At 30.2% G+C, this 26,033-nt stretch overlaps 3 protein-coding genes across 3 annotated transcripts; 1 reads left to right on the top strand and 2 right to left on the bottom strand.

Moving 5' to 3' along the window:
* The first annotated feature begins 1,986 nt into the window (after positions 1-1,986).
* On the top strand, positions 1,987-6,489 carry LOC131846489 (odorant receptor Or2-like). Its single transcript, XM_059195808.1, has 5 exons — positions 1,987-2,780; positions 3,577-3,676; positions 4,299-4,403; positions 5,736-5,891; positions 6,430-6,489. The coding sequence occupies exons 1-5, from the start codon at positions 1,987-1,989 to the stop codon at positions 6,487-6,489; spliced, it is 1,215 nt and encodes a 404-aa protein (XP_059051791.1).
* A 6,063-nt stretch (positions 6,490-12,552) lies between these two features.
* Positions 12,553-17,456, bottom strand: LOC131846405 (odorant receptor Or2-like). Its single transcript, XM_059195688.1, has 5 exons — positions 16,669-17,456; positions 15,884-15,983; positions 14,920-15,024; positions 13,887-14,042; positions 12,553-12,606 (listed from the first exon to the last, which is right to left on the bottom strand). Exons 1-5 carry the CDS (start codon positions 17,454-17,456, stop codon positions 12,553-12,555), a joined length of 1,203 nt encoding a protein of 400 aa, XP_059051671.1.
* Positions 17,457-20,146: 2,690 nt separating this feature from the next.
* Positions 20,147-24,762, bottom strand: LOC131846475 (odorant receptor Or2-like). Its single transcript, XM_059195790.1, has 5 exons — positions 23,972-24,762; positions 23,297-23,396; positions 22,011-22,115; positions 21,348-21,503; positions 20,147-20,225 (listed from the first exon to the last, which is right to left on the bottom strand). The coding sequence occupies exons 1-5, from the start codon at positions 24,760-24,762 to the stop codon at positions 20,166-20,168; spliced, it is 1,212 nt and encodes a 403-aa protein (XP_059051773.1). The 3' UTR covers positions 20,147-20,165.
* Positions 24,763-26,033: the final 1,271 nt, after the last annotated feature.

The raw sequence follows: 26,033 nt of genomic DNA, 5'->3' as shown, positions 1-26,033 counted from the left end.
GTTTAACAAATTCCGTTAGCCAACATACTCCCAAATTTTTGACGGCACATAAATTTTACTGGCAAATGTCGATTGACTTCCGCTGAACATCGGCATGCTTTTACGCGGTAATTTAATTTATAAAAGGGCTGGAGATTCCTAAAACATCCTGTATTGAGTCCAAATTTAAGGATTTTCCTGTTAGAACCTTTAGGAAATTTAAAAAATAGAGATGTTGTATGTTTGATGTACTGGTTCACAAATAATTACAAAATCGAATTCTTTTACAGTTTTATTTCATATATCTTTATTGTATTTTATATTTTTGTCAATGTCGAAAAATATCGACAATGATACAAAAAGTCCGATCCTGCTTGATGGTAAAAATCCTTAATATCCGTAATAATGAAATTATCATCAAAAATCAGATCTGATGTGCAACATCAGGTCAACGATCAGAGCTCTTATAATTCCTGTCAGATCTGCAGATCGATCGGTCCACCTTTTGGAAACTTACCAAAGATGAGACTTACTCATCACATGAGACCCTTTTCTTACGTAGTACACAGTTTATCAACTGATTCTGCAATACTGAGTTTTCATCGTTTCATTGCGAGAAGAGGGACCTTACTAGAAATGATCTCGGATAATGGGACAGCCTTCGTGGAAGAGTTCCCAAATAATGTTTGATTTCTAGGCAACCTGCATTAAATAAAAAGAATATGTGCCTAAGAAGTCGGAAATCTAAATAGATGTCAAAGTCACAGAATGTCACATCAATTTCTTACAATTCGTCATCGCCAAAAGAAAAGCATTGCACTGATATATCAACTTGAATGACGACCCGTACAGCAGATCATATAGAAATCATGGGAAATCTTTCATCTGATTTCAGTATAAATAGTTTACGACTGTCTGACAGCAGAAACCATGTACTCAAGTTCCACAATCAGTTCATGCAACATTTCGCTACTGTAATATGGGCAATATGCCGTAGGTGCTATTGAAATCTAAAATAAATTCCCAAAATAATATAATTTGAGGCGCGACATACCTAATTGATCATTTAAGTAATTCATAGCCCATGTTATTAGAAACAGGAAATATACCGATAGACATACAGGAAAGTAATTTAAAAAGTACACTAAAAGTAAAATTACTGTATTTTACTCCGACCTTCAGTTGCTAAATCAGTTTTAACTTATTGAGGATCTGTCATTCAATAGTTTGATATATTTTTTACTTTTATTTTTATTTATAGGCTGTTGAAATGATTTTTCTTGTTACGCTTTTAAGCCCCGTAATATTCACGTAGGAGAATGACTTGAAGTATAGGCATACCTAATCCATTGTGATATTACGGACAGAGCTGTATGTACTTTAGGTTATCCTGTTGAAAGATCAAATAATTTACTTGACCGTCAATCGTCTCCATCATTGTAGCATGTATATTAAAATATTTTATTTTTATTTTATACAATTATATAGGAGTATATGTATATAAGTTAAAAAAGTAAATAAATATCATAGATATATTTTAGTATATTATAGTGCAATCAACTTGCTGTTCGCGTTGGCTTTTTCTGATTAATGACGGTAAATAGGAATAATTCCGAAAATCACATCCCAGATATGAACTGATCACACTTTCTCTTCAAATCTCGGGTAGATTTGAAGAGAAAGAATGTTTGTTATCTATTATTCTTCAAATCAATTACTTTAATGTCATTTAAACGAAAGTTCAGCACTAACACATGAAAAACGTTAAAAAAAATATATATCGAAAAAACATGACCTAAAATTTAAAAAAGCAAATACCCTCTTCTATGTAATAAGTATTTTAATATTATACATACATATTTAAAGGTTGAAATTATCATTTAAATTTAATTATAAAGTTGCAAGGTTCCTTACTGCATACTCTCATCCACTTCGGTATAAAAAGAGTTGAATACGTGTGAATATAGCCTCTACCAATCACCCAATGGTTTTCGCTAGAACATCGCAATGCTTTTACGCAAAATTATGTCGTTTGCTAAAGGACTCGAAGATTCTGAACATCCTTTATTGGGTCCAAATTTAAAGGGTCTTTATTGGTGTGGTTGTTGGCGGGACAGTAATAAACTTCGTAATACGCTTTATAACCTTGCTGTAATTTGTGCAGTAACATTTATTACGAGCGAAATCATCGAGGTATATTGTTTACGAAGCGACATAAACAAAATGCTTTACAGTATATCAGTATCTATTTTAAGTGTAATATCTGCGTCAAAGAATATACATTTCACATTAAATCAGGGAAAGTTAAAAATGTTAGTTAATCTAATATCTACATATGAGATTTCGAATTTGAACAAAATAGAGGATGATACTATTAAAGAGATAAAAAAATATACAAAATATGCCAGAGTAGTAACATATACGTATTGGATACTGGTTTTTGCGACTAATATCGGAATGATAGTAACTCCTCTCATTAAATACGCATCTGCTGTTTATAATGTCGATGTTGACAGTTCGGAAATGTATCCTGAAATAATCAGCTCATGGTTTCCATTTGATAAGACTAAAAAACCTGGTTACATTATAGCAAGTGTTATACATATTCTAATGTCCACTTATGGCGCTCTTGCAATAGGCGCTTGTGATATGTTTGCTATTACTGTTCTAACATTTATTAAAGGTCAGTTAATAATATTAAACAAAAAGTGTATTAAAATATTTGCAAGCGATAACAACTCGGAAAGTAACATTTTGGAGGCAATAAGGGATTGTCATGGGCGACATAATATTTTACTAAAGTAAGTAAAAATAATTCTTTGTATGGTAACTAAAGTAGAGTTCTATAATTCATCACATGTTCATCCCCAGGGTAATATGTGTGCTTATGATAATAAGAATAAAAAAGAGGTAGTTAAGGAAAATTGTTAGTACGCAACGTTGATCTGAATAGAGGCTATAAATAATAAAAAGCCCTCTTCAATCTTAAATAGAGGGCCCCACAGAGCAACGATGATAATTTCTTATGATATGAATGATTGTCTAATGTTCTAAAATTATTTATAATTTATGCATTATTTGTGCTTTTTTTTAATTATTAGAATGGCAAATAAGCGAACGATTCACTTGATGGTAACCGGTAACCGTCGCCTATATACATAAACAGCACTAGGGATTACTTTATTGTATGACACCCGTGATACTACTAATGCGTTACTATTCTGGAGGACTAAGATGTACCACAAATAAAATATTCATTACAAGTTACATACAAAACTCCCATCTTGTAGACAATTACTAGACTTTTTTATGTAACTTGAATGATATACAAGCTAAGCCCACATAATAGAAAGGTAACCGTCGCCTATGTATGTATATACATCATCACGGACATTGTCTGAAGACTAAGGTACCTTTATCATGCCTTAGGTACCTTCTTTGCCTCATCAAACATACTATATATAGAACGGCTTAAAAAGCATGAATAGAATAAACAACTATGTACAAAAACTACTTCACTTAGGTGAATTTATATAACTATATATAGTCTATATATCAATATAATATAGTATATTGTATATATTTACATATTTGTAGAATCTATCGATTATACGACTCATTATTATCACCGGTGATGTACATATACGTATTGATATGTTCAGTGATGATATGCTGCAATGTAGTTCAGTTCACATCGGTGAGTTGCTGACATATTATATGAAAACAAAAAAGTAAGATACAGCATGCAAAAAGCATTGTTATTACCTAAAAATAAAGCCTTTTTTAGCCTAAGGAAAATTTCTCCTAAGGTCATTCATCCTCAGAGAGAATCGGATGGGGTATGTGGGGTTGTTGTATATTAAACATGGCGTACTTTGAAACGATTTGCTGAAGTCACGGCTCGGCATTTGCTTTCTATAACGACTCTTAAACGAACATAAATAAAGCAGTTCCTTTGGATTAAAATTTCAGAACTACCGCGAATATGGTATCTTACTTTTTTGTTTAAATTTTAATAGCTAGTTTGTTATGCTTATGTTCGCTTAATTAAATTCAGCCCGGAAGACGTTCACTGTTGAACAAAGGGCTCCCCTAATAAATGCTAGCATATATGAAAAGACTAGTTTCATTAATGAATTAAATTCTGCCTAAGACTTAGGGCTGTAGTTTAAATTAACCTTTAGAAACTATTTTTTAACGGGATTCTCAATTTTCAAGTTAAAATAAATGATCGATTTTATAGCTGTCTCTAAGATTAAACGATTAATTATAATGTTATATCATATTACAATTGTAATATTTACGTTTTTCTTATACAGACGGATATATCAGCAGCCCAAAAGCTTTGGATAGTACAGTATACATTTTATCTCATTTCTCAATTGTTTTTGTTCTGCTGGCATGGTAATCAAGTATTAATCGAAGTAAGTGTCATTTGTATTTTTTTTAATATTAAAATTTGTAAATATTCTTCTTTACGACAGTTATCTTAGAAGTGATAGTCATTGTCAACTATCAATGACTTTGTGATACATGCAAGACTTACTTAAGTATATTTGCGGGTGATAGCCAACCTTACTGCCGTTTTTTGAAAGTTGTATCCTACCCAGAACTACGGCCAAGAGGTCGTTCGTTTAAATCTGACAGTAAAAAACTTGTCTTGTCTTGTTTTGTCAAATTTTTTTGTTGGTTTGTTGGTCAAATTTTCTGATTGACTCTCTGTTGAAGAGAACATATAAAACACATGAAATCAAATCAATGACTGTAGGCGAGCCCCTGCCATGTTGAATTCAAAATAAACCAAGCGAATTGTGGACATGTCAAGTGTTGCATTTACCACAACATTAATTACTCTCTAATTACCTCATCTGGGATTACAATTGTGACATATTTCCGTTTGATATATGAACTAATGCACTAGGCTACTCTAAATGTTACACTGTGTTGGCAACCAACAGCCGAATTCCTTTGATACTTTTATTATTTTTAAATCTACATTTTCAAAACAGTTCTTTATATACATACGTCATGTTTTATACATTTTAATTATTTACTCATTGTCGCGTACAAGCAACAACAAAAGGAGCGTTCTGATTGGAGCGTGAGCATTCTGGGTGAGCACCCATCCAATTTAAATCCGCGATGTACAGACTTTAAAAAATCAACGCAACGTGCCTTTGTTCACTCCACTGAAATTGTAATTTATAATAGTATGGCCCAATAAATTCAAGACTGTAATCAAAATATATAATTCCAATAATCCTGTAATCTGCTGAAGACAACATCATCTACCGTCTGAGCATTCGAGCCGCATCAGCATGTACCACTCATTGTCTTTAAGATAGTTCGCAATTGTATTCCAATATATTATTTTATCATAAACTACGTGTTTATATCATTTAGACAACCACATAGTCCACCGATCCATTACACACTGGTAGGCACCCTTAAATGAATATTTAGATGAGAATGGAGTCAGGTCAGCTTACCTATTGTAACCAGGGACTAATGGTTTTAGGTGAAATTGCGTGACTCCAATTCCCTTCCTTGTTCCGTTTCTTGGATTTTTTTATTTATTAATCTGTTATTCCATCAGTACAGTCAGATGGAAATATAAATATACACACAAGATTTTATGACATTAAAAATTCTGTATATGCAAAAGTTTTTTTTTAATAAATTATTATGTATTATTACATATTATTGTATAAGATATATATGACTCTTAGTTCTTTATATTCTTTACACCCTTTCAGAGTATAAACGTAGATCGTGGAGTGTACAGAAGTGATTGGTGGAAAGGTGATGTACAGACACGCAAACAGATTCTACTACTCTCTGGAAAACTAAAAAAGAAATTTATAATGCATGCTGGGCCATTCACAGTTTTATCCGTACCTACTTTTATAGATGTAAGTTTTTTATTTACAATTATTCAAACGTTCATTACACAGTTATACATATATTGTATTTCAAATTGACATATTATTCTTAGTTATTTGAAATACGATACAAGATTCTAGAATTAATACTTCGACGACGACCTCGGTGGTCTAGCGATATAGCATACCGCATTACTTCATATGGTGGCGGGTTTGATTCCTCACACGGTACAAACATTTGTATTCATGACTATAATTGTTTGTATCGGTCTTGTATAAGTATAATACGTATGTATTTACGAAAAAAATAAACTATGTAATTGTATCAGTTGTCTTGTACCTACAAAACAAGCTTTAGCTAGCTTAACTGGGGTCTAGATAGATAGGAATTGTGTGAATTGTGCTGAGATTATTATTATTATTATTTTCTTACTAAAATCAGTAGTTACTGCGTGAAAGAGTTACAAACAATCTACCTATCCATACTCCCAAACTAATGTTTAAAATATTAATAATATAATATAAGATAAATATTCGGAGTTGACTGAACCAATATATATTTTTTCAGATTTTGAAGGCTTCATACAGTTTCTACACGTTATTTTCACAAATGCATGATATAAAATAGAGAAGTCCCTCTAAAATCATAAGGAAGAAAATAACAATATGTTGAAATTTTATGATTTAACTCACATCTTATATATATATATTAATTTAATAATGTATCTTATACAATACCTACTATACTTAATTAATTTCCAAATATTGTTCTTCTTACATATTTTTGTTATAAAATGCTATTTCCACTAAAGGTTTAAAATAAGGCTGTTAACTCAGCTGACTATTGAATAATGTTTTCATAAAATATTGTTATAATACAATTAATATATATAAATTAATTGTAACATAAATTAATTATAAACCTTGTTATTAATATTCATGTTATTTCATAATTAATCAAATTAGTTATGTCGTTATTTTTACGATACTAGATGTTGCCCTCGATTTTGTAGGCGTTATGTTATTAGATCCTTCTGTGTATCCAATTAAAATTGTAATATCTAATAATAGATAGTAACCGTAGCTTATATAAGAATACATACATGCATTGATATTCTCAAATCTTATTATGTATCATTAGATCTTTCTTTTGTATCTAATTAAAATTGTAATATACTCGTATAATAATAAGTAGTATCCGTAGCTTATATAAGAATACATATATGCATTGATATTCTCAAATCTTATTATGTATTATTAGTTTTTTTTGTATGTAATTAAAATTGTAATATATAATAAATAACAAGTTGTAACATCACCTATATACATACATGTCAAGCACTATGACAATCCATCGTTATCAAGACACCTCTGATACCACTCACGTATTTCCATTCCTGAGGAATAAGATGTTATGTCTTTTCACTTATAATTTTTCTGCCTTATCTCACTCTTCAACAGACAGACAGCTGACAAAACAAGCTGCTTTGCAACTGAAATAGGTTTATAGTAGTAATAGAGGTATCCGTGGAAACGATTTTTACGAAATCTATTTCTGTAAATAATAGAAAATAGACGTATTCGTAGCTCGCATAATTATAATAGAACATCAAGTACAGGTAAGGTTAGTTTTATTATTAATTAACTCCACGCTTATAATATTAGTAAGGTTTATAATAAATATAAATCATCATCATTATTGCCTTGCCTTTCCCATTATTTGGGGTCGGCAGAGTATGTAATAAATTTCAATATTAAATTACTTTCACCAAGGAACAAAGTGGCAACTACAGTCTCTGTATTTAATTTTGTTTATTATCGATTTTTCAATCATTATTTAGAATATGTAATAAAAGTTATGAATTAATAAATAAATGAATAAAGGCTGTTATACCTAACACTAATGGCGCTCAACTGTTTTCAAACAGTTGTAGAACTCTGAGGAGAACCGTCTGAAGTCTGAACGTGAAACGCTACAGACTCGTCTGAGGCGTTTCTACACCTATATGTACAATGATTCTGAACAACTTTAATGTACTCAATGCGACCAAGTCTTTATAAATAAAGTTGGTTTTACCAGTCACGTATGAGCGCATGAAAGGTACATTAGTGGGTCGCTGTTGGTCGGATTTACGACAAGAGAAAGTCATCAACTAACACCAATTCACACAACGCCATCTAGTCCCAAACGTAGTAAACCTACATCAATATTTATCATTATTACATAGTATAAAACAAAGTCGCGGCCGCTGTCTGTCCGGCCCTATGTATGCTTAAATCTTTAAAACTGATTTTGAAGCGGGTTTTTTTTAATAGATAGAGTAAAGGTTTATATATATATATATATAATACATGTATACCCATGCGAAGCCGGGGCGAATAGCCAGTACATAAGAATAGAAATACTTAAATAAATCGTTTTATAAATACATACATAATACACGTAATTTAAAAGAGAACACATTAACACAAACAATTTTACATCAGTAATATAAATGTATAGTGTATTCATCAGAATAAAAATGTTTGTATTTTGCGAGAACTTTTTAATCGAGACTGCGATCAGCGTAAATAAGGCTTTGTACTTAATCTCTATTCTAGAGAGAAGAATAAATAAATGACGAAATAAATAGTAGTACGAAACCAGAATTTAGGGTTGCATAGTTGAGAATATCTGAACAAAACGTGCTGTGTCAAGAAGCCACCTTCTGAATCGGCTGGCACCGGCGACCCAATTGTTTAACGAGAGTTTTTTTAGATGTCAGGAAAATCTCTTTGATATTAGGTACTAGCAGCATCCCTCGACTTCAATCGCATTATATAGCATAAAAAATATACTATCTCTTGATATAATCTATCTTTGCATGCAAAAATTTTAAACAACTAAATGGTTTTATTACTTTCAGGTATTAAAAGGGTCTTATAGTTATGTGTAATAATATGAGTAAGGTCTACATACTGTTTTGCGCAGCTTCTAAAATAAATATAATTAATTCCTGCTTTTTAAAAATATCTTGAACAAAAGATAAAAAATTACAAACGACTTGGCATTGTCTGTTCACTTGTAAATTATGAAATAATTACTTAATAATTATTAAGAAGCTGTAAATTTTAATAAAATATTATTGTACAAGTACAATACTTTAAAAAAATATTAATAAAATTCACGTAAAAAAATTATAAAAACACGAACACTCTTATCAGAACATATTTTAGAAATTGAATAAATAAGTACATATTTTATCATAATATTACCTAAATTCTAAATGAAGACTTATTTATTTATAATCTCATGGAAAACTACAACTTACGACGAGGTAAATAGGATTAATTTCCATCGTTTCTGTTATTATACACCGGTTTCTAAATTGGAATTGGAGGATAATAATATTTATTGTATTATACATTACATTTCAATTTATAACATAAATGCGAGTTAAATTAACAATTTGAAATTCGAACTGCTGTTGTTGTAAATAAATGTGTTGGAATTGTACTTAAATATTCGAACTATTCATGAAATCTAAATAGGTATTTTAGCAATTAAATTAAGGCTGAGGAAAACACTTAAGTAAATGGGAGTGTTCATTCAAATATTATCTTGAGAAAATGTTCGGTACCCATTTATAAGAAGGAAATTTTGTGAGAGATACTATTGAATTAATTGTACAAATGCTTTTAAAGTAAATGATACTCGTCTTAATAAATGAGCGGTTTTCACTTCATTCACGTCTTAAATATTCTTTGTTAAATTTAGACATAGAGTAATAATATTAATTAATGACAATATAGGTTAATATCAACTTGTCTAACTGAATAAGTGTAGTGTAGTAAGAGTAGTGAATGGGTCTTTAAAAAACATACAAGATTTTTTTTATACCATAATGGCTAAAAAGGTAAATAGTTATTGTAGACCATGGACGCCTGACAAAACGAAAACAAAGTAACGAACTCGACGAATCGGCAATGGAATTCTAAAAAAACTTCTTGACTGAAGCATTCATATATTACCTTCTACTTTTTACTATGGAACAGTACAAATTAAAATACTATTTGATGAAATATAATTCTAAGTTAAGTGGACATCGTGTTCAGTGGACTTCAAGTCCATATTTTGTCAAGTATATATTCATGTAACTATATGCAAAATACTTATTATTGATTTTTTGTTCTACTTTTTTTTTGTACAGTTCAGGAAATTTAGAAGAAATCTAGAAGAACTGGCAAGAAATTTGATTTAGTCATAAACTTTTCTTCAATTATATCAAAATTTATTTACATATACATGTAACCGCGAAACATACCAACATATTATTAGTAACAACATACTTAATGACTTTATTGTTTGCAAAGAATATTTTTTTAATAAACAAACTCGTGGGCACATTCTGAAGCTGTACATACATACGTCGTAACTGGTAAGTAATATTTACTTACTTTATTTACTTAGTCCTCTGATGGTCCACATTTATTAGGCTCATTTATTGAGCCAGCTGGCACATTATTACGGGTATAATGAAGTAGAGTCTGATTTACTCCATAAAAGTTAGGGTCTTGATTCAATATTACGCAAAGAACTTGAACGGATATTATTTTTGTTTAGAATTTATTACCTTCTTTATATTATAATAAAATCATAAAACCATAACGAGGCGAAAATTGTCTATTTATCTGTTATGTTAAGGTTTCAAGAAAATATTTCTAGAGAAATTATAAATTTTTATAAAATATTTTGTTATCACATAGGTTATGTTGCCTAAGGAAACCTTTTTAATCATATATTTTTATGTTCTGTTTTCACATACCCATTGTTTTCTAAGGCCGTATCCCTGGTCTTTTCGTTTTTGCTAGCTAGCTGAATACACATATTTTACCTCACCTAGGAATGTGTCTCATTTTAAACCAGCCTTAATACAGTCCATCCGCCACAGGTTAAATAAAAGTAATAGAAATAAATCTATTATTTATTTAGTAAAAAATTTGATGACGCCTGTACTCTCTGATATAGCTAGTAGTAACATCCATAGGATATAATTATATAATTTGAAATTAATTACTATTGTTGTGAAGGATGGAGACCAAGACGACGAGCTAAAGAAAACGGTACCGGTATAGTTGTAGAATATTATGTATTAAACTGTCTTATCTCATATAGAAACAATATAATATTATAAAAAAACATATATGTATAAAAAAAGGTATAAAAATAGTTGTTATATTATAGTTATGAAATATCTATTATATTTTATTTATTTATATCTTTTTAAATTTATACATATTAGAATACATGACATACATGATATCACAACGATTTGGGATTACAAAATTATCCTATTATACATACAATAAGAGTTTAGTAGAATTTTAAAAAGCATAATGATTGCTAATGAAGAAATAACTGCTCCAAATTCCTTTCATTTTATTATTTATGTACTTGTAACTCGCCCCAGTTTCACATCAATCTATCAATTATACACCTAAACCTGTCTTAGAAATCACTCTGTTGATGAATGAATACCGTATATAAATCCACTCACTAGTCTTTGAAATTATCGCAAATATACAGACTGACTCACTCACTTCGCTTTATAGTTAAGTTAATTATAGTTTATGTGTAATAAAACAGTATAAATTAGTAGTAGTAGTAGTAGTAGTAGTAGTAGTAGTAATAATAATAAATTCTGCAATACTAGGATCTCATGACATTTCAGGAATCATCAGTTGCTAGATTAATTCAGTTTGATCCGGTTTAGCGACCACAATCGTACGTGCCGATGAATAAGCGACACGTGACCTTATTCCAAAATTAAATATTGGAAATTGCAAATAAAATTCATTAACATAAAATAATGAGTGATATTTTATTTTCAGATTACTTGAATATCATATTAATGAGGAGTTATTTTGGGATATAATTCAATTACAAATGGATATTTAGCTCAGCCGCTTATTCATTTGTTAATTCAATTTTCTATTCGTATTATAATTATAAGGGTAGGAAATATTATTCAAATTATTAAATTAAAATTCATTTATATCCTTTATTAATTTATCACTTAGAAATTCAGATATGATTACATATTATTTATGCTCTAAAAGTATTGTCGTCTTTTCTGTATAATAAAAATAAATACAGTTAGAACACTCATTAGATAAAGTGAGCAACTGGACAATAGGACATCAAAAAACATGATTTTAAATAGTAATATAATATGTAAGAGATACAGTACCATGCTTGTAATTTTATATAGATTTTTATATAGATATAATACGACAAAGTTTCAAGGAATATGCAGTTATAAAAAACATTTATTAAATATATTGTATAACCCGAAATGTAATGTATAATAAATAAATATCATTATCCTCCAATTCGAATTTAGAAACCAGTTTATAATAACAAAAACGGTGGAAATTGATACTACTTGCTTCGTAATAGGTTATACTCTTCGATGTGGTCATAAAATAAATAATGCTATGTGAAAATTGCTTAATAAATTTATGCTTCATTATTGAATAATAGTTGCTTAGCCGCAATAATTATTAAGTAATTATTTAAATCATTACAAGTGAATTGGCAAATGCGAGTGTCATAGAGAATAGCCATGTGTTTTGTGATTTTATATATTTTCGAGATGTTTTTAATACGCAGAAATTCAGGTCATTTGTAGAACAAAACAGCATGTAGACTTTAGTCTGCTTTCTCACTCAGGATAGTGTAATAACTGTAAGATCCTTTCAATATCTGAAAATAATAAAAAATTATATATTATCATCGTAATATTATCATAAATATGCCAGTGTTCATAAATCGTCTAGTTGTTTTGAAAAATTTTATATATTTTCAAAAATAGATTACAATATATCAGGACAATTCACACAGCGCCATTTAGTCCCAAAACAGCTAGAGTAGTGTTATGAATGCTTTCAACTGATAGAATACACTGAATTTTTTCTTTATCTGAAAATAATAAAAAAACATCGATCCCAATCGATACAAACAATCATACTAATGAATATAAATTTTTGTATAATGCGAGGATCGAACACACGACCGTCGGAAGACGGAGTGCTAAACCGATAGAACATAAATCAATTTATATTCTAGAGTCTTAATTAGATTAATCATATCCTAGATTAAGAGATAAGTTACTTCGTTTGCTAATTAACGTGAGCAAAGTCAGCGGATTCTGCTAGCACCTCATATCACAGTTTCACGTGACATCTAAAGAAACTCTCATTAAGCAATTGGGTCGTCGGTGCCCGCCGATTCAGAAGGTGGCTCCTAGATTCACAGCATGTATTGTTCGGATATTCTCAAGTATGCAACCCTCAATTCTATACGTAACTATATATTTATTCTTCTCTACATTCTGGATGGTTTAACGATTTTGCATACCACTTTATTTATGATGATTACAAGTTCGACTCTCGCACAATACAAATTTTGTGTGAATCCTGAGTAAAATATGTATGTTAATTGTGCTTGTCTTTTAATTATTTTTATTACTATCTGACCCGCGAAACTTCATTTTCATCACTGTTACTTGAATTTACATTATATTTCTTTTAAATCATAGTTGTTTTTTCTGATGTATAAGCATATTAATCAAAATCCGTTTAGTAGTTTTTACGTGAAATTGTAACAAACATTCATCCATCCATTCATACTCACAAACTTTCACATTTATAATGTTAGTAATATAAGATTTTTAAAGAGCGTTTATAAAATAATATAAGGGTACCACCTGATGGTAAGTTGTAACCGTCGCCTATATACATGAACAGCACTATGAATATCATGTTAACATGACACTTCTCATACGTTGCCATTTCGAAGGACCAAGATGTCTCTTATCCTGTAATTTCACCGCCTAATTTGTACTCTATTGGTATATATCTCTATATATAGGTAAGTCGGATAGATCCCCTTCTTATAATTAGTGAATATTATTAGAGTAAATAGAATAATTACTTTAAAGATAATGGATTTCTAATTATTACAGTATACACAGAGAAACCTACTGCAATAAATGTGGATAAGCTGAGAACAGCAAACGGTCCTGCTGTGAAGATTACTGTCTTCCGGAGCTGACCACCCAGTAACAGTATATTCCGTCGCATACGCAAGTTGCTCGACCACCAGTCACTTTTATAAATACCCTGGTCAACCTTCTTGCTCTGAACAATTTCAATAAAAACACATTACATAACCTAGACAGTCCATTAAAGAGGCAATAATAAGAAAAATATCCCTGGACAATTCACACAGCGCTATCCAATCTCAAGTTATTTAGATTGTGTTATGGATACTAGAGAACTGTTACAAATACTTAAATCATTATTTTTGTAAATATATAATATACATAGAAAACACCCAGACAAATATAAATAATAATGAATTTTAATGTTTACATGGAGGGAGGAATCGAACCCGCGACCATCAAAAGTAAGGCTTGATCACCAAGACCATCACTATCGAAGCAGTGGTGGGTATGTCACAGTTCCACCATCCATCGGTCACTTGCATTCTAGGATCTCTAGATGGGACTATACAATCCCTAATTATGTAATATTATGTTATCTGTGCCCTAACGAACCATCGCTTATATAGGGGCTACCACCCCTATATAAGGGGTTACCACCCCTATATAAGCAATGGTTGTCATGAATTACCAATTCTAGAAGAATTAAGACGCCATGTCATTCTGACTATCACGGTCAATTCTATTATAACTCTTCAACAGAAACACGATGTTTGCATTTCGGTTCAGAGATAGGTGCTCACGCAAATCGACTTTGTAAAGTGTAACTGGCTAATGAAGAAATATTTTATATTCTAAATTTGTATTTGAATTTATAGTTTTTTTATATTACATTCTTGTTTTTGATACTTCAATTCCTTCTTTCTATTCTGTTATGTCAGTAGTCTAAATTAATATATATTTTTCTCCGTTTACCCAGTCTTTTTTCTTATTACTTGAATAAACTACAACATACAGTCTACCCCGAACTTTGATATACGAATTTAACTCTTTAAAAGTATTACTATACTCACCATATCTAAAACTTCATTACTATGCCAACAATACATAAATAGTTGGGTTATGAGTGACATAAGATATTCTGATATCCATATCTTTTGCATGTTTGTTGTGTTTTTCTAAAATATTGACATTTTATTAGTATAGTCGTTATAATAATACGATTTTACTAACTATTACAATTTCTTATATATTTAACTAATGCTTGTATTTTAATAAATGTACACATCAATTATATCTTGACTTTTTAAAAGGAAATACGAGTACATTATTGTAGAAAAGGTTAGTGATTCATATAATTAATCAGGTCTTAAAACGAATAATTTTATTATCTAATATAATGAAATTAGTTTTTTTACCATATTTACCACCGTCGATGTTTCGACTAGATTACACTAACCGTGGTTATTAGTTGACTTCTACCATGAGTGCGGTATTGCGAGGTCTTTCATTGGACAGTCTAGTGATGTATGATGAAAAAACTGTTTACACCTACCGAAATTAATATCACTGTACTTTAGTTAGTGTGTAACTACGGCTAGTGGAACCTAGTCGAAACGTCGAGAGATTTAAATACCCTTATTTACCATAAAATTATCCATGTACAGATCCGACTAACTATTTTAAAATTGTGTACAAAAGACGAAAATTTAAAATAACTAAGCCTAGTACTACTATAAATATTACAGTACAATACTTTTGACGATAATTATAACCAATATATTTTAATTATATAGAGATATTTACCTTTGGAGGATTGATAATACCTACTGACCGACATTGATTATCTCTACATATTATAAAACAAACCTCACCCATCGCATCTGTCTGTATGCTCAGAATAATCTCGAAAATTACTGAACGGATATTTATGTGGGTTTCATGTACATTAGTAATGCATTTTTGGTGTATAAATTCTACTACCCGTGCGAAGTCGCGGCGGGACGCTAGTCTAAATGTAGAGTAAGTTATTAATACCATAGTTAGTTGAATTGCACTGGCGCAGATCATCAGAGAACATATAACTACGTACAAGAACATCACTGGTGACAATAAATCATTGAATACTTTTGCAAACCTGGAAATAAAAACATATACAATCATTTAGTGATTTTAACTACAATTTCTACTCAATAATTATTCAGTATCATATATTAATTATTCGACATGATGCTCATGGCTACCTTCTACCATCGTACCGCTCGCCATCAACAGGCAATTTATCCCCACACGCTGGAACCTAAATGGTATCAGACAGTGCGGTTTCAGGAGCTTCCTCCCGCGTACACTTACATTTTGGAATGAACTACCTATCGTGGTTTTCTCGCGAGACTAGAGCATGTGGTTCTTCTAGATGGCTATATTAAGTTTCCTAAGGATCTGCAACGCATGTGTGACACCCAAATAGTAATGTATATTAATTCATTTATAAGCTACAGTAACGATTTACTATCAGATACACCATATGCTTGTTTGCCAATCATTGTACAAAAAAGGAAATTACTAAATTATAGAGTCCAAATTATTATTAAATATATTATAATATATATAATCAGTAATCTTGTAAGTATAATGGCGATGGTTTTGCACTTACTATGCTTTTCTAAAAATATACTAGTGTCATTTATGAGCATTGGATTTCCTTTAATTTAAATATCCAATACAATATTAATAGTGTTATCTATTAATCATGAAATATATAATTATACATTATATAGTCATAAAATTCTTAATATACTAAAATAGTAAAAAAAAAATATTACTTGACCAAAGAAATATGATGGTGATAACAACATGCAATTCTTCTTAATATTACATCGTGACTAGTATCTCTTCCTTCGAACAGTCGTTCACAATTCTGCCTTATAATTTTCATTTGCCCAGCAATAAAAGACATTAACACAAATGCATTAGTATCATAATTCGCTACAATACCTCCACCGTAAAAACATATCAAAACATGTTCAATAGTTATAACAATATAACCAGGACCTCTTGATTTGTCAAAAGGCGCCCAAGAACTCATTATTTCTGGATATGATTTTGTATTATTTTTAATTTTTACTCTATCCTCAGGTGATGACAAGATGCTAATCAAAGGTGCCAAAATCAATGTTAGGACAGTTGAAATAACCAAAAACCAATAGACGTACGTAATTCTTCTAGAATACTGTGTGTACTTCTTGATAATGGAATTCACTGCTTTATCGTTCTTAGAAATTTGATATATTTCTAATGCAGATACAAAATTCATTATGTCTCTCCAATCGTGTTGCCAATATACGAAAGTAGAAGCTTTTACTACGCAGACTGTACTGAGCATAGAAACAGAAAGGTTACGAAGAGCTGATGGCAGGTCTGATCGTATGTACCAGAGTTCAATATATTGACTAATTACGAATAATATGGCGGATATGTGTATAATATTGTATGCTACAGAGGTCCATCCAGCTGATTGGCACAGTCCCCATAAATTAAGACCTTTTAGAGTTGGACCAAGTAATGGATGATCAGGGTTTTCGAGAGCCGATAGTAGTTTCTTAATAGACATTGTGTATTATAATGATTTCTTAGAAGAACTTGCAACTGTTTATAGAATGTCTTTATATAAGTGTGAAGCAGAATGGAAGTAGGTTGTGTTGTATATTCATACAAGCACTTTCATTTGATGTTGCTTTCTATATTATTGTTACAGATGATTAATTTTAGAAAGATAGTAGCAGTATTACTCACCGCAAGAAAACCTCTAAGACATTCTTCTCCGTCCTAAGGTTACCTACCTCCCTGGAACAGATCCCTATTCAACGCTATGGCACTGTAACCTAATACATGTTTTATTGATATCTTTTCTATCTTACTTACACATTATAGTTTCATAATTCATAATTTGACGACCTTGGTGGCATAGCGGTCTAGCACACCGCTTTACGTCCGATGGTCGCGGGTTCGATTACTCGCATGACACAAGCATTTGTATTCATGAGTATGATTGTTTGTATCGGTCTGGGTGTTTTCTATGTATAATATGTATGTATTTACGAAAAAAAATTATCTATGTATTTGTATCAGTTATCTAGTACCCATAACACAAGCTTTAGCTAGCTTAACTTGGGTCTAGATGGCGCTGTGTGAATTGTCCTGAGATAATCTCAGTATCAGAGAGAGATCATCTCAACTATTATTATTATTATTAATAGTAACAACTTGATTATATTAATATAAAATATTATATTTCACTATATTTAGTATTAATAAATAATTGTCTTTTTGTAAGATAAAACAACAAAGAGTATTAATTTCTTTTCATTAAAACAAAGTTCAAATACAAACATCGTAACAGTATTACTTTAATTAAGCTATAAGATGCTATTTAATTTAAATTATAGGTATAAGAAACACCAGGCTTTGATTGTCATGTAAAATGATATATTATTGGATAAGAAATCGAACGCCCAATTATTTTGTAGCGAGGGTGAAATTCTAGTCTGTTGTTGTGACAACTTGTTATTTTCCAGTCAAATGAATGATTTCAAAATGTCATTTACATGCTACTTATTAAATGATATTGGTATATTAGTATTAAACATTTTAACCTCAATAAGAAATATATACTATACATATGTGTATGTAGGCTGAATTAATTAATTATATGCTATTTATTAAGTAATATATGTAGGTATATATCAGTATTAAATTTTTTTACCAGAAGAAGAAAAGAAATCCTAACAAACATTTTGAAGGCAGTATTTATAAAAATTGAATGTAATTAAATCTTATTTACTTTATTATAAAACTTACTTTATTTATACTTAATACATTAATTAATTTACTTACCCATAGATTGTCATTTATTTACTACAAGCTGTACTCGCGATTTCGTCAGCGTGGAATTTAACTTTATTTTTCTAAAATAAAAGTAGCCTAAGTTACTACTTATTAAATCATAATAATATAAGCTACCTGCCAATAAAAGCCCCGTCAAAATCGCCAGCCATTTCAGAGACTAGCCGGAACAAACAGACAGACAGACTGACAAAAATGATAAAAAATGTTATTTTATATATGTATTGTATTTATATTTATATACATGTAGTAAAAACGGCTATTTCAATATTACAAACAGATACTCCAATTTTATTTACATGTATAGATAATAAAATTTAATTGCTCTTATCAGTAGTCCACAAACTAAGTCAGACCTGAATCTTGCGAACTGGTGATACTCTAAAAGGATTAAACCTGTATTTGTAATCTAAAATAAGTTACCTTGACTATATTAATAGTCGGTTAACACATCTAAATTAAGTATAAAAAATTTCAATTGTAAACATGTGAGTTTGTTAAATTTATATTATAACATTTACCAAGACAGTTTTGTAAAAATCATCTGTATGGATACCTGCTATTTACTTATTTTAATCGCCAAGATGCTTGTCTTCAAATCTGTGTGTCGGTTAAAAAGTGATATAAAACAATAAAATTATATGTAATAAGACATATATTACTTCAGAGGAATAGCTATACCTGAGTATACCACTCAGGTGAAGCCATTACTTGGAATACACAGGGGATCTTGACAACGTGATGTCGTAGCACTTTTCATGTATACAAGCGACCATTAACACTTATCATCAATGTTGCCGACAGTCCTCTTTTTATATCTGTTTCTTATTTTAAACCACATATTTTTGTTTACAATTATTGACATATATATTTTATTATATTGTTTTGCTATTGTTGTGTCATATGTGTTACTAAATACATTATTATAAGAGTGGTTATTTATTTATTTTATTCTATATTCACTGTCGTTGCCGGTCGCATTAATCAGGTATCACAATTTCAAGTAGATATAAAAAGAGATGCAATAACGTAGGATTTATAAATATTTAAATTTAATACCATGCAGTTATTTTCGTGGGCAATAACTAGCAGTATTTAAAAATCAAGCTTTTATGTAATACAACTAATATATTTTATTATTAATTTATTATGTATCACAATACAGTTTATTTTACAAGAACACTTACTCAATAGAAACTATAGCACAGGTTTTTAAACGTTGGTAGAAGTAACTAGTAGCAGTAGTAAAAATGTGTAATAAGAACAATATTTGGAAATGAAATAAGTATAGTATTATATAAGTTATGCATTATAGTAATTTCAGGTGCATCAATATAAAATTAATATCTATAAGGCATGAGTAGGATCGTAAGAACTCGAGAGAGCGTTATTGTGTTTTTGGTGAATAGCCACTAATTTATTTTACATCTTGCATTTGTGAGAATAACGTGTAGAAACTGTATGAAGCCTTCAAAATCTGAAAAAAAAATTAGTACAGGCAACTTTAAATATTTATATTAGATTAGGTTGATTCACTAAGATTTTACCTGTTCTTGCAACTCCGCTGTTATTAGTCATTTCGTGGTGTTATATAGCATATTAATAAATAATCATCATTATTACATAGTATAAAAGAAAGTCGCGGTCGCTGTGTATCCGTCCCTATGTATGCTTAAATTTTTAAAACTACACAACGCATTTTGTAAAGTTTTTTTTAATAGATAGAGGGATTCAAGATGAAGGAATATGTATAATATATGAACACCCAAAGAAACACGAAATGCAAAGTCGGGACGAGTAGCTAGTAGTCAATAAATAAGCAATCCCTATAACATAAAAAGATTTTTCAAAATCAGATGTTATTGAGAGACGATTGAGAGATGTTAGAGAGAGAGTACCGAAGATTACCCCCAAAATCCGTACTCGCAAATTTTACCTCCTCATAATATTAGTATACTTGTGATCAATAACAATATTGGTAGCAAAGTTCATCTTAGCATTAAAATTAGAAAAAAATATTAATTCCACAGTCGTAAGTCGTATTTCAAACTGGAAAAATACGTTAATTCTAAAGGAAGTGCAGATATAACATCCAGTAGGAATCAGTGGAATATGACATAGCCAGACAGAGCCGATCCTAGTTATAGGGATGAAGGCTAGGGATAATGATAATGATGTTAATTAAATAAAAAAAATAAGTTAGTTGAATTATACACCTAATTACAAAAATATATAAATTCTTTATAATAATGGAACATTTCAGTATAATTACATCTAGTTAGTAGTGAAATGTTCCATTTTCAGTATAATTACATCTAGTTCCATACTATATCATTATATATAATATTACATGAATAAATAAATAAATATCAGAAAAGAAGCTATATCTGGTTATAAACATAGTTATAGCTTGTTTTATATGTATGACAACTAATATAAATACATATAGGTATGTATATACACAGAAAACACACAGACCGATGCAAACAATCATACTAATGTTTGTGCTGTGCGAGGGATCGAACCCGCGACCACCGGAAGTAAGGCTGTATAAATATAGTAAAAAAGCTCAGATTTGATGTTACAGAACAAAACTTACATCTATGAAAGTTGGTACAGACAAAACTGTGAATGGCCCAGCATGCATTATAAATTTCGTGTTTAGTTTTGCAGAGAGTAGTAGAATCTGTTTGCGTGTCTGTACATCACCTTTCCACCACTCACTTGTGTATACTCCTCCATCTACTTTTATACTCTGTAGAAAGAGATTTTGCAATGAATTACCTCACTAATTAGTTAATGATTTGGTCAGACCTGTATTATTATAATAGTCTTTAATTTATTAAAAAACATTTAAATATGATATATATTCTTATCCAACTCTACAGACAGATCCTACCGCCATCTCTCGAATTAATTTTTCATATTCTGTATGTAATATGTTTTTTCACTGGACTTAGTCAGAAATATGAATTGATTGAAAAATTGTTTAGTGTAGGGCAGATTTAAACTGACGATCTTTTTGGCATAATTCAGGTTAACAACCCAAAAAACAATATTTCAATAGAGGACGGTAAACTCGCCCCCTCCCCGGACACATTCGATTATAGTATACTTAGTGAAATGTGGTTAGCCGTTGAATGTTGCGCTGATCACAACGTCGATGATAGTCGACAATGACTATCTTCTTCTTAGATAACAATCAATAAATATTTACAAATTTTAAAACTAAATTAAACAATAGTTTTTCAAAAACACTTACTTCGATTAATACTTCATTACTATGCCAGCAGAACAAAAACAATTGTGAAATGAGATAAAATGTATATTGTAAGATCCAGAGCTTTTGGGCTGCTGATATATCGTTCTGTATAAGAGAAACTTAATTATTATAACGATTCAGTTAAACTCAATTTAATATTATAAGTACCAAATCGTTAATACTAGAGAGCTCCGCAAAGCGATACTTTTACTGGAATAGCGGTGAAACCTGTAAATACTTAGATCTTAAAGACTAATTTAAATAATCGACCCTATTAAGAGTCTTAGGAAGACTGTAATTCACTAAATATAAAATGTATTTTAATATATATTCTTCCTCTGCTTCAGTATATGCCTAGCCTCTTTTGATATTTTTTATTATTTTAACATCTAGATCATGCATCTATATTATTAGAACAGTTCTTCATGCTTTTTGATACATTTAAATTATTTATTCATTGTTCTTTAGATAGTTCGCAACTATATTTCAATATATTTTATTATCATATTCTATACGTGTTTTCACCATTTAGACACCCATACAATCCACCGAGCCATTACAGCCCCTTTGCTTAGTTTTACACAGTCTTCGGTCTGCGGCGCATCTGGTCCAGTTCCGCCCTGTCGTCTTATTGATGTCGTCCAACCATCTGGCAGCTGGTCTATCTAAGCTTCTGCTTCCCATCTTACGCCTTTCGTCACAATAGTAAGTTAAGCTGTGTGATTCATTGGATGACGTTGATAATTCCAGTACGTCGCGTGGTCTCGGTGTTCCGCAGTATGTCTCGTGGATTCCAAGCATAGATGGTTCCATTGCTATTTGGGCAACTTGCAGCGCAGTGACCCTTTCGGTAGTTAGCGACCACGTCTTATAAGCGTATGTTAGCACTGGTAGAATGCATTATTATATATGTACATTCTCTGTTTAAATATTTTAGGGATCTTGACTTTTAAAGACATCTTAGATTAAATACATGCATCTATTTAATTAAGCAAATATAAGCACACTAATCTAATGGTTAAAATTTGTACAAAAAAGTAAGATCTCGTATTCACATTAGCCCCAAATATTCAATCTTGATGAGTTATGATTTCAGCTAGTCGCTTTAAAGTACGCCATGATTAATATAAAACAACCCTACATATTCCATCCTCCAGATTATCTTTGAGGATGAAGAACATTTGGGGAAAATTCTCCCCAAGACAAAAAAGACTTTATTCTCATTTAATTCTCAAAGCCAAGCCGTATCTTACTTTTTTGTTTTAATATACCAGTCACCAACTCACCGATGTGAACTGAACTACATTGCAGCATATCATCACTGAACAAATCAATACGTATATGTACATCACCGGTGACAACAAAGAGTCATATAATTGATAGATTCTAAAAATATATAAATATTGATTATATACTCCAATATACAAATATTATACATTGACTATGTACACACTTATATATTAATAAGGAATCATCTCTACATGAAGTAGATTTTGTACAAAGTTATTGTACTACGCTTGCTTTTTAGGAGTGTTGTATGTTTAAGGAAGCAAAGGAGCATGATAAAAATACATTTGTCTTTAGATGATGTCTGTGATACTGTTTACAGATATGTATTTAACTGCCTAATCAGTATCGCTCACTATTAGGTAAGGCGTTATCTTATGTGACATACAAGTTACATAAAAAAATCCGTGTTGCCTATAGCAATAAATTTTTTTTTTTATAGTTTCAATATCATAAAAAGTAACATCGTCGACCTGCTGGACTTCTACTTTAGAATAGAGAGTGCTTTATTTATGGACTTTATCAGCCTAATAACAATTTTCTTTATTTACCTCTTTTTGCTTTTTATTATCGTAGGAACACATCTTATCATCTATGAATATATGACGAAATATCTCTCTTGACAAAATATAACTTTTACTTTGGTCACCATACAAAGAATTATTTTTACTTACTTTAATAAAATATTATGTCGTCGATGACAATCTCTGATAGCCTCCAAAATGTTACTTTCGGAGTAATTGCTTGCAAATATTTTAATACACTTTTTGTTTAATATTATTAACTGACCTTTAATAAATGTTAGAACAGTAATAGCAAACATGTCACAAGCGCCTATTGCAAGAGCGCCATAAGTGGACATTAGAATATGTATAACACTTGCTATAATGTAACCAGGTTTTTTAGTCTTATCAAATGGAAACCATGAGCTGATTATTTCAGGATACATTTCCGAACTGTCAACATCAACATTATAAACAGCAGATGCGTATTTAATGAGAGGAGTTACTATCATTCCGATATTAGTCGCAAAAACCAGTATCCAATACGTATATGTTACTATTCTAGCATATTTTGTATATTTTTTCATCTCTTTAATAGTATCATCCTCTACTTTGTTCGAATCTGAAATCTCATATGTAGATATTAGAGTAATTAACATTTTTAATTTCTTCTGATTTAACATGAAATGTATATTCTTTGACGCAGATATTACACTTAAAATAGATACTGATATACTGTAAAGCATTTTGTTTATGTCGCTTCGTAAACAATATACCTCGATAATTTCGCTCGTAATAAATGTTACTGCACAAAATACAGCAATATTAGAAAGCGCATTACGAAATTTATTAGCATCTCGCCAACCGCCACACCAATAAAGTCCCCTTAAATTTGGACCCAATAAAGGATTTTCAGAATCTTCGAGCCCTTTAGCAAACGACATAATTTTGCGCAAAAGCATTGCGGTGTTTTAGCGAAACCCATTGGGTGATTGGTAGAAGATTTATTCACACGTATTCAACTCTTTTTATATCAAAGTGAAAAACAGTATGCAGTAAAGAACCTCGCAACTTTATTGTTATATTTATGTAATAATATTAACTTCTAAATACATAAATAACATAACATATGTTAATATAATTTATTTCAATGTTATTAAACATTGTTATTATATAAATTATATGAATATACATTTTAAGTGCCAATATTATGCCTAATAATTTCAGAACTTTTTATTTTCTGAACTTGGTCTTATTTAAATTATATTATAATAAGTATTTTGGATAGATTTGAAGAGAAAATATATTTGGACCATATTCGTGACGTAATTTTTTTTATTATCGTCATTAATGCAGGCAAATTTCACAACTTTTGAAAAATCTATTTGTTTGCGAATATGGTGTTAATTGTTTTTTTATACATATATTATTGTATAGAATAAAAAAATGATACAACGATGAAGACGATTGACGATCAATTAAGTTATTTGATTTTGCAAGAAGAACTAAGGTTTCATTTAGATAATGCATTGCTGATATATAACTCAGTTTGCACAGTTGACTGGGAGAAAAGACCTCAAGGTAAAGTAAGGTAATATTTGCAATGTGCACCTTTATTTGTGCATTGAAATTATAAAAAAAAACTATCTCTGCCCGTAACATCACAATGAATCATTCAAGTCCTTCTCTTTTGCAAATTTTATGTTGCTTGAAACCGTAAGAAGGCAACTCAATTTTTGCATTTATAGAACTTATATATTGAAATGTATAGAAAAATAGTTTGTTATTGAATGCTATATCCACAATAAGTTGAAAGTGATTTGGCAATTACAGGTCGAAGAAAACACTGTAATTTTACTTTTTAAATTACAATAGCTGTCAGTATATTTCCTCTATGTAATTTTATAGATTATGAATTAGTTAAATTTTCAAGCAGGTACGTCGCACCCTAATAAAATAGTGCTACAATTAAAAAAATAATACAAAAATTTCTAATATCCAGTGTTGGTTGTGAAAACAATAAGTAACAATAAATAAGTAAGCACGTACTTATATTTTTGAGTATTGTAAATTTGACAATAAATTAATTTACAAAAAATGTGTGTGGCAGTTGTAAAAAATAATAAATTTTCGCCTAACAAAATAATGTTGAAGTACACTACGTATACGATAGAAGTTATTTGAATTGTGATAGCACTAATTAGTCATGATATCATAATAAAAATCTCTCACT

This window comes from Achroia grisella, unplaced genomic scaffold, assembly GCF_030625045.1.
Source record: "Achroia grisella isolate CSIRO2021 unplaced genomic scaffold, CSIRO_AGI_Agris_v1 utg511, whole genome shotgun sequence".
In the NCBI taxonomy this organism is placed as follows: domain Eukaryota; kingdom Metazoa; phylum Arthropoda; class Insecta; order Lepidoptera; family Pyralidae; genus Achroia; species Achroia grisella.
This window is presented reverse-complemented; position numbering and strand designations above follow the sequence as displayed.